Genomic DNA, 11,057 nt, shown 5'->3' with positions numbered 1-11,057 from the left:
TATATATATATGATCTAGCTCATTTCTTTCATGTTGATTCAGTTTTTTAAGATCAATCTCTTCCTCATATTTGTAGTTTCCAGATATCTTACTAAATCTAGTGTATATAAGAAAATACATGTAGTGTTCTAACAAAATTCAGCAGACTCTCAGCTTGTTCATCAGTTTGTAAATCTCACAGTATTAAAAATAATTGAGCCATCTGCTAACTGAGGAAACAATTTTAGTGTTTTGAAAGTGTGTAGTAGGAGAAGGAGTTAGATGGTCTAGGTATAATGTCAGAATAAGGCTCAGTGCAGAAACCACGTTGTGACCTGTTAATACTGAAACTTAATAGTCAGTTCAAAATTAGGAAGAGATTTGGTAGAGGTTAAGCAAAGGAGAGTCCTGACAATGGGGAATTTCCCAGAATGGGGTGACAGAATTTTCTCACCAAAAATTTATTTTTTTTAAAGAAAAGATAAGTATTTATAAAGACACAAATTCTGTGAAAATTATCATAGTCTATAATTTATATAACAATATGTTTCTAGAAATTAACTTTAATTAGCCTTTTATATTTTACTCTTTAATTAGGAAAATCAATAGGATCTCAGTCATCTCGAAGTGAATCTGAAATTGTGCCAAAAGTTACTAAAATGACTGTATCTGGAAAGAAGCAAACTATGGGATTTGAAGTACCTGGGTAAGATTTTAAGTCTTTCTCCCTGTTTTTTGAAATCAATATTGTGTCCTATTAGTCTATTAGAAAGAGAATGTCTTTCAATTTTATATAACATTGGCATTGAAGTATCCCATTGTCCTCATTATAACATAGTTCGAAGAGATGGGGATGAAAGATTAGACTTGAATTCTATAGCCTTGCTTGGGTGTATTACTGCATCTCACTGTTAATTTCCTCACATAAATAATTTATAATGATTTTGTGAAAGCTAGCATGTTGAGGTAGGGAATTTTTTATACCATTAGGTGGCGTAGGTAATCAGGGCTTAGGAGTTACATGAGTCAGTCAATCATAGAATCACTAATTAAAATTCTAATAAATATTATCTTTGAGCTCTTTTAGATTCTCTTATTGAATAAAATGTATCATTGTAGAAAGTACATAAAATGAAACATACCTAGAATTTTAAATATCTATTGAAAAGTGATATGAAATCATAAATTAATAGCAGCTGTTCTTTTTTAAAAAATCATCTTTCTAGAATTCTTCCAGAAGTCTTTATAGACAATAAAAGTAATTGCTTGAGTCTCAGATGCACTGTTTATAAACAGTAACGTTGAACCTCTTAAATTTTTTGAATTTTTCAATCATTCCAAAAGGTATACTTTTACTTACAAATTTACGTATTTTGCTTCTCAAAAAAAGAAAACTCAGTGTTACCAAATATAAATAACTGAGTTTGTGTTTTTTTTTTTTGGTAATTTCAAGAAAAAGAAGCTCAGTAGCCTGGTCTTTTCTCTATTATAATGTTCTCTTGTATAAATTAATAAGAGTGTCATGTGTTGTGCAGAATCTTAATGATCACCTATTTCAAATTTTGTACTTTATTATAAAAGGAAGATTTTATTCATTTGGTTTAAACTTCAGGGTGGGAAAGGTCTCAGGATCTACAATATAGTAAGCATTCACTATATATTAGTTCAATGATTGTATGAAAGAAAAGTTGATTTTTATTTTGAGTAAGCTTAACCAGTTAAAATAATTTTGAGTTGTGGTTCAATTACAAAAGCTTAAGGAGTATCTTTCTTCTCTCTTAATTAGGGTTAAGTTCACATAAATACTCTTTATGTACTAAATGTTTTAAGTGCCATTTAATCCTATTGTGTATTTCCATTGACAAAAGAGAAATAAAGGAAAACAATTATACAGTACCTTTCCTAAGGATTTTATAGTCTTAATGTAGAAGGTTTCAGAAGTCTTAAAAGCAATATGAAGTAAATGTTGTTATAGAATTATATTAAAAGTAAATGCATAGTTCTCTGAATAAGGATAAAAATAATGGGTAATAAATAATAAATGATCAAGAATATAGATATTTTGATGCAAAGAAATAGTTTACACATTTGAACTTTATATATATGATTATAAAAGTAAGTTTGGAAGTACTGTAAAGGTAAAAAAAAAAAAAAAAAACAGCCCATGAGGTAACTTTGATGTGGCCTATGAGAGAAGTCATCAGAATGTGACTTATTACAGATTGAAGTACTCAGAAATGCTTAATAATACTTAAGGCCAACCAAATTATACTTTCATAGAAATTTTTGAGATTTATAATAGGAATGAGTACTTAAGATTGTCTGATTTAGTCTAAGAAAGCATATTAGAAGCATAACAAAACAGTTTTAGTTGAGATTTCAACATTATAGTTTGATTCCCAATGGTGTTTTTAAAAAGTATTGGATAGTTAATATTTTGAGAACTAAAAAGCCTTTCGAATGTTTTTGTTTTAGTAATTTTGTCAGACCAAGCACTTTTGTATCTATACAAATCAATAGCTTAAAAAGTCAGTCTTTTCCTCAATATAACAGCAGATATTCAAGTTTCGTAGGCTTAGTATTGTGTCTGGATATGGTAATCAAAGCCTTTGAAAGTGCCTGTACAAATAATTGCTAAATGTTTAAATTAGTTGAAATGATAATTTAATATGCAGTATACTGTAAATACGTACATAGTTTTAAGGTTAAAATATCCATTGTAAAACTATGAGTTTGATTCTTATTTAAGCTTTTGGGCTAATAATGCATGTCACACAGTGTGTATTATTGACGAGATCAGTTCTGAGAGAAAGTTGACTAAAATATACTTTAAAAATAGAGATAATTTATTGAAGTTATTTTGACAGTCTGACTTATTAGATAGCAAGTAATGTATGGTACAGAATAGTATTTCTTTACCCAGAAATGGAATGTGAAAAATGTAGAACATGTATGTTACTTAACTTGAGTTCAGCCTTTTTGTCACTTTTTTGAAATTGCAAATAAATCTTTGGATTAAATAAGGTATACAATATGCATAATTTCTCAAATTTAGGTTTGTGTTTTTGTTTTCCTTTTTTGTTACTGGGGTTTGAAGTTGCGGTGCTTAATCACTGAGCCACACCTCCAATTTTTTTTTTTTTTTAATAATTTTTGATTTTGAGACAGGGGCTTGCTAAAGTTGCCAAGAGCCTCACTAGGTTGCAGATGGTAGCCTTGAACAGTGATCCTCCTGTCTTAGCCTCCCTAGTTACGGGGAGTATAGACATGTGCCACCATACCTGGCTTAAATTTAGTTTTAAAATCTAAAAAAATAAGTCTATCAAAAAATCACATTCATAGATAATATGTTAAGTTTGCTTGGAAACCAAAACTTTCTAAAATAAAACAAAGAACACTTAAGAGAATGTAGAATTTGTATTAACAAAATATATGTAAGTAAATATATGCAAGTAAAAATGGTTAGAACATTGTGTAGAACAAATACTCTACACTTAACCTCTTAAATTTAAATTATTAGCCTCTAAATTCATGTTATTAATAATCCCATTTTTGGAAAGATAGTGTTGGAGAAAAAAACTAGTCATTTTATGATATTAGATAAGGTTACAAAATTATATCAGAAAGCACCTGAAAAAAATTTGACCAACTTATTCTTTCATTCACATCAGTTAGTAATTATAGGACTGAATCTAGAATAGTCATTTTTAGACCTACCTTGGAGGTTTTTCAAATCTTAAAACATTGATTTTTGTTGTAATATGTGGAAGTTTTTATTAAGTGCAGACTTACCTGAGGATGCTTTTCAATTGCTTTGGTTACTTTCTTCTAATACTATATAATTTTAATGAATTAATTTGCAACTTGAAAAAGGGAATATTATTGAAAGTGAGAGAAAAGTAACCCTTTCCTGTTACTGAATTGTAAATGAAAGAGTCTTGTCAGCCCTGCGTTTTGTGAATATCTTCCTACTCAAGTAGCCCCTCTAAGGGTTTCCTAGAACTTGGTGGGTATGTTAAACTTCAGGGACCTGCCCACTCTGTCAGCCATAGCTGTCTACAGTTATCTGTTTTTTCATATGGATTTAGCATAAGCTTTCTTCTCAAGAAAAGATTCTGAAGCTAAGAACAGAAAGATTTGAAGCCAGAGATTGAGATTTCTCCCTATTCTGGTCTATTCAGAACCAGAGCCTATGACTAGTCATTGCAGTAGAATACTTTTATTGTATTTTGTGTATATATTTTCTTATTTGTTCTAATTACCTGTACATGACAGTAGAATGCATTTTGACACATTATACATAAATGGAATACAACTTCTCATTCTTCTGGTTGTACATCATGTACAGTCATATCAGTCATGTAATCATAAATGTACATAGGGGAATAATGTCTGATTCATTCTATCATTCTTTATCACCATACCCCCTTTCCTCCCTTCACCCCCCTCTGCCTAATGCAAAGTACCTCTACTTTTCCCTAGCCCCCCAACATTGTAAATTATTTTTTATTACCTTTAAGTTTGATTTAAAAGTGTTGGAGACAGCTTTCACATACTAATTTTTTCCTTATAGTTCAAGATGGAACTCATCTGTCCGAATAGTGCTAAAAAAATGAACACTTAACTATTAGAAGAAATTTGAAAAACAAAGTGAGAATGGATATGAGGTTTTTGTTTGTTTGTTTGTTTGTAGTACTGGAAATCGAAGCCAGGGCTGCTGTACTACCTGCCCCATTTTTTTTTTTTTTTTCCTGATGAGGCAGGGTCTATGTAAGTTACTCAGGTCTTAGCTTCTCCAGGAGCTGGGATTACAGCAAGGTTTTTTTTGTGTGTGAAGTTGCAAATGTAATTAATATGTCTCTTTTCCTGAGGAATAAGATGAAGGGTTAATATTGAGCCTATTAAAACTGTCCTGAGAAGGTAAAAGTCATCTGTTTGTTAACAGTGGGCAAGAAGGAAATAGATTTACTTTTACACATTTCCATTTTACTGCAGTTTTGGTCAGCTCCATTTGAGTTGGATATATACTTTGCTTCATTTTTATTAACTTGCAATTTAACCTGCTCTTAGACCTCATTCTATTTATCCTAGTTGTTAAAGGAAGCTCAAGGCATAGTGTAATCTGATTAATGAGGTTGTATTCTTTATGGGCATGCATGGGATGAAGTGCTAGTGTTAACTTTTGCAGGGAATAGTCAGAATCACAGAGTGAAAGAAGCAGTGAGGGCAGTGTTTACTTTTGGAGGCATTGTCATTGTAAAGGAGAGGATAAATTAAGTTAGGGATCTTGTTTCTACTTTATATATTTGAGTCCCTTATTAGAGTGTAAGCTTTTTTGAACCATGAATAATTATTTCATTTCTGTATCATTTTTTCTTCACAATGTCAGTACGTATTCTATGTTGTAGATCTTAATAAATCTAGTGCTTGTTGAACAAATGAATTTAAGCTCTTCTGACAAATTTTAAGAAACAGTAGGACTTTTATCAATATCTCTTAAGCTTAGTGTTTGAGCAGAAAAGATCATAGTCCTATTGAAAGGATGAGTTAGTCTAAAAATGATTTTTTAATACTAGATTATCTCCATTATCATATTTGGTGCTATTTTTTATAAAATATCTCCTTTTTATCATCTGTTTTGACAGGCTTTATTATATGGCAAAAGCTATGGGTTTGGACTTTGAATTTCAGTTACTTTATAGTATACATTTTTCTTATCTAATTTTTGGTAGCCCTTTTCTCCTGGGAGTCTATATTTATGTGGTTTGGGTCTGACTACTTTTCCTTTCCACCTTAACAGACAGTAGCCACTTAAAAGGGATCATTTTTGGTCTGGAATATAAAGAATTTTGAAGAGGCATCTTTGCTCTCCTTATGACACTATAGGACATCAGTCAGATTGGTTTCAAACACTTCTTTCCTGTCTGCTTTCTGTAGAGTAACATCTGAAGAAAATGGTCATAGTTTCCAGACACCTCAAAAAGTACCTCCTGGTGAAGATACCAGCATTGCTTCTTCTGACATTCTTGACACCATTTGTAAATCATCTCTTCCACCTCACAACATTCAAGCCTCGGAAGAACAGAGTTTGACACCAACACCAATGAAAAAGGCTGGCAAGCTGAGACAGCAAATAGATGTGAAAGCTGAACTGGAGAAACGGCAAGGCGGGAAGCAGCTCCTCAACCTGGTGGTCATTGGTATGCCCTCTGTTCCTCTGGATTGTCAGTCAGCTCTGTCTTAGCCTGACTGTGGTCTAGAGACAGCAGGGAAACTCTGAATGTCTCTCTGGGTATAATGGACATGATGTAAAGGGGCATTGCATCATAATGCTTTCTGGTTACCCTGGGTGAAATAATGCCAAGTTACCAATCATTAGATTTGGTTTGTGGCATTTTCATTTTGTGAATATTTTGAAAATGGCATGTATTTCCAAAAATCAGGGAAATTCTACCCACCTCTCTGAACAGATGTGCCCCCCTCTCTTTAGATGTTTTAACTGTCATTTGATAAAAATTGGTATTTATAACTCTAAACACTGACCTGAACTGTTGAATCACACATCCATACAATGCCTCAATGTGAACAACATCTGGAAATGTATGAAGTATTAATCCTGAATCAATTTCCCTTAGGTCATGTTGATGCTGGGAAAAGTACCCTGATGGGCCATATGCTTTATCTTCTGGGTAATGTAAACAAAAGAACTATGCATAAATATGAACAAGAATCTAAAAAGGCTGGCAAGGCTTCCTTTGCATATGCATGGGTCTTGGATGAGACTGGTGAAGAAAGGGAAAGGTAGTCATTTTAAAATTTACAGTTTGAAATGATAATCTTTTAAGTGTGTTATATGTTTTAAATATATTAAATATACCATGAAATTATTTTAATGATCAGGGTAATATTTTTATAATTCACCATAATTACTTTTTTCCCCTTTTGAATTCTACAAGAACAGATTAAAAGAATGTTTATCAAAAACAAATTAAGATAGAAAGAAGAGATAATCGAAGCTAATTTTTCTATAGGAGAGGTTTCAATTGTCATTTCTCCAAGTATATATCAAATTGAATTAAAGTTATGAATGAGAATTGTAATCTCACATCAGGTTAAAAAGGAAGGATTAACTGCAGTAAATTCTCTGTCTGGATTCAGAATGACCAATGAATTGAAAATACCAGACTAAATTCATTTTATACTTTGTATACTACGTTTTTATGAAACAGTGAAGAATGACACAATTAAACCATATCATACCATACAGATACAATCTAGCCAGTTGTTCCTTATGTCTTTGTTTTGGTGCTTAATGCTAATTTTGGAGGGATTCTAGAAGGATATTATGGACACATACTTCTGGCAAAAGAACTGTATTTTTTTTAATATACGTATTTTTTAATTTTTATGTGGTGCTGAGGATCGAACTCAGTACCTCACATTTGTGAGGCAAATGCTCTACTGCTGAGCCACAACCCCAGCCCCAAGATTGTATTTCTTCTGAAGTCTTTTTAGAGTGGCCATATAAATCATATTAGGGCTATTAGGGATGGGGACCCAAAGGACACATTAATAGTTAAACGAAATAGCACATATACCAACTATGTTAAGATAATGACTAATAACCTGTGAAGTCCTGTGAAAGTCCTAAATTAGCATAGGGATTGAATTATGTTCCCCAATGTGAATATGATTAGAGAACATATCTAAGTTTTCATACTTCTTTTATGTGTATGTTTATTTTTTTGAGGTCTTAGTCTACATTGTAGTAGGCAGTTCTCAATAAAGTAGCCCACAGTATTTCTTAGCTCTCTGATAAATAGAAACTTATATCATAGTGATCTTTTTTTCCATATAGGTATCTTTTAAACTTAGTATAGTATCACAAACCTGTTTTTCACCCTAGAAAGAAAAGTAGTATACTATGCAGTTGCCAATTTTAGGAAGATACTAGAAGCCTAAATAATTTCTTCCTGTTTAATAAGGAGATTATTAAAGCATGAGCCTTTTAGTTTCCTTCATGCCATCTAGTTAAATAGCAAGAGAAATTGAGAACACTATAACTGAAATTAGAATGACTTGTTAAATTTACTTAATATGTAAGTTGAGCTGGCAGTGAGCTAATAATCTACTCTCTGCCTATAGTGATTAATAATTTTAGTTTTTTTGAATACTATGTTTGCTACTCAGCTGTCATAGTTTTGCTACTGCTAGTTCTCTATTGCTCAGCATGGTATAATTTTTAGAATATTTTTTTGTTCTGGAAGCAGAAGCTTTCAGGTACATGTTAGAAGTTTTAACTCACTCCCTATCTGTTCTTAATAGCATTTTAAAAACATACTATGTTGCTTACCCAATCATGTTAAATATTTGTATCTTCTGTTCTCAGATGTGGAAGAACAGAAATTATTGAGCTGAGTGACATTTTCATATTCTCAAGGTTACAAATTCAGACCAGAGCCGGGCCAGAAGAGTACACTTAGGTCAAATAGTCTAGGGAGGAAGTCGGATAGTTGGTGATGGTTCATGACTTATTCTGAAGGTGCCTATGGTTCCTAGATGATTTGAAGATATTGAAGAGAATTATGTATCACTTTGGCAAACTCAAATGGCTTTTGGTTTCAAATTAAACCAAAGGGCTTGACCACGGAGACCCACAGTTACCTTACTGCCAGGATGAACCTGTTGTTTATTATAATTATTTGGATTCTTTTGTTAGTAAAAAGGAATGCTATTGTTTGATATTTTCAGTGATCCTGGGGCAGACCTTACTTATTGTATACATGATTTCCCTTTCTAAATCCTGGAGCTTTAGAATGACTTAGTGCCCTTGTAGATTTTCCATATGCTTTTTAATCTGAATTCTCTTTTTTGTGGCTGAAAAGGCCACTGTATTGGTCTCCAAGAAGGATGAAATGAGAAATGAAGCCAATTTCTGTTTATCTCTCTAAATTCTCAAAAAATTGGTCATATCCTTTAACATTTCCCATTTTCTAAATATGTAACATATTGATCAACTTTTCAAATGAAAGTTTTATAAATTTTTGTTTATAATTAGTGAAGTATAACAGAACACAAGGAACACTACCTCTTGATAATGGCTTTTCATTTTATCTTCTCTCATGCTTAGTATATATATTTCTCCCATCTAGAAATGACCTAGTGTAGTTTTCTTTGTTCATGATTTATACTGTTTGTCATAAAAAATTAAGGAAATGGGGAAAACCTATCATTTTGATTGAACTCTTTGCTGCATTCACAACCTTATTTTAAAGTCATATGGGTATAATTCTGTGGTCTGTTTAATAAACTTTCTTTCATTAAACATTTAGATTATTTAGCCTATTGATAAATAATTTAACCCATATCACTGATTATTTATAATAGTACATTCTAATCTTTTTGTTTTGTTTAAGGGGAGTAACAATGGATGTTGGTATGACAAAATTTGAAACTACAACCAAAGTTATTACATTAATGGATGCTCCAGGCCATAAGGATTTCATTCCAAATATGATTACAGGAGCAGCCCAGGTACCAGATATTTTGTTAATTCTATATAGTATACTGATTAAACTTAATTTTTTTTTGGTTGGGGAGCGGGTACAGGGGATTGAACCAAGGGGCATTTAACCACCGAGCCACATCCTCAGCCCTTGGAAAATATTTTATGTAGAAACCGGGTCTTACTAAATTGCTTACTACATTGCTGAGGTTGGCTTTCAACTCCTGATCCTTCTGCCTCACTTCCCAAGTTGCTGGGATTACTGGCACATGCCACCATACCCTGCTTATACATAACTTTCTTGATGCTCGGTTTATGATTCTAGGATTTTAACTTTTAAAGTATTTTAAAATTAAAAATTTTAACTTTGGGGGCTGGGGTTTTGGCTCAGCGGTGGAGCGTTCGCCTAGCACGTGCAAGGCCCTGGGTTTGATCCTCAGCACCACATAAAAATAAATAAAATAAAGGTATTGTATCCAACTACAACTAAAAAAAAAAAAATTAACTTTGAAAAAATTGAGAAATGGATTTTTCAAAATCTCTTTATGTGAACTTTATAAAACCATTTCATTTATTGATACGATAGAATGACTATTTTAAGATCTGCTTTATTACTCTGTATTCAAGTCCTGTATCTTTAAGGAGCTAATTTATGCAGAAATAATGAAGCTTGGGGTTTACGACTCAGTGGTTTATTTACCTTATTTGTAGAAAATTTATATTATTTATTTTTAAAGAGTGTATTCATTCATAAATGTGAAAGTGCAAATTAGAAATCTACAAAGCACCATTTCTCACCAGACTGGCAAACATCAGAAACATCCCAAATACATGGATAGCTGTCATACAGGTGTGTGACAGTTGTGACCACTGGAACTATTTATCTCCTGTACTGAGTGCAATTCAGATTTTATTTACTTTCTATAAGGATTGGAAACCAATTGTAATTATTACACTTATTCTTAATAAGTATACTGAAAAAAATGTCAAAGATATATTATTTTAAGTAATTTAAACAATAGGGCATTAATTTCTTTTATAATGGATTATTATCAGAAAATATGAAGAGTTCAGAATTTGTGTAACATTGAAAGAAGTATGAATTCAAGCAGTCGACTCAAGATTCCATTTATAGAAAGGAAATGCTTATAAGCATTACCAACCTAAAAACGGTATTATATGAATAAATTAAAATATACATGGCTATAATCTCAGAACTTGGGAGACCAAGGCAGGAGGATCACAAATTTTGAGATAGATAGATAGATAGATAGATATATATATATATATATATATATATATATATATATATATATATTTAAAAATAAATGAGAAATTATTTGATTCTTTTTAAGAAAGTTAATATAGAATTTTAGAATATTAATTTGAGATTTATGGACTGAATGTTATAAAAGATTGAAATGATTTAGTACCTAATATGGGTAGACAATGTGCTATGTGTTCAGATGCATTCAGTATAATATAATGCATACAAGAACTCTATGAGGGATGTGTTTTCCCCATTTTAATACCCCTTAATATACTTGTGAGTTTTATCTTTACCAAGGGATAC

General features: G+C 31.8%; 1 protein-coding gene across 3 annotated transcripts in view; it reads left to right on the top strand.

Annotated features, from left to right (window-relative positions):
- Positions 1 to 11,057, top strand: part of Hbs1l (HBS1 like translational GTPase) — a 92,051-nt gene that overhangs the window by 53,042 nt on the left and 27,952 nt on the right. For all 3 annotated transcript variants that reach the window (XR_007345790.1, XM_015501501.2, XM_048798658.1), the window contains 4 exons: positions 577 to 685; positions 5,917 to 6,179; positions 6,615 to 6,780; positions 9,396 to 9,513. Coding sequence is in view for 2 of the 3 variants with exons in the window: in XM_015501501.2 (XP_015356987.1) it covers positions 577 to 685; positions 5,917 to 6,179; positions 6,615 to 6,780; positions 9,396 to 9,513 (656 nt within the window). In the remaining variant the exon portion in view is untranslated. The remainder of the gene's footprint in view (positions 1 to 576; positions 686 to 5,916; positions 6,180 to 6,614; positions 6,781 to 9,395; positions 9,514 to 11,057) is intronic.

Source organism: Marmota marmota, unplaced genomic scaffold, assembly GCF_001458135.2.
Source record: "Marmota marmota marmota unplaced genomic scaffold, marMar, whole genome shotgun sequence".
NCBI classification, from domain to species: Eukaryota; Metazoa; Chordata; class Mammalia; order Rodentia; family Sciuridae; genus Marmota; species Marmota marmota.
This window is presented reverse-complemented; position numbering and strand designations above follow the sequence as displayed.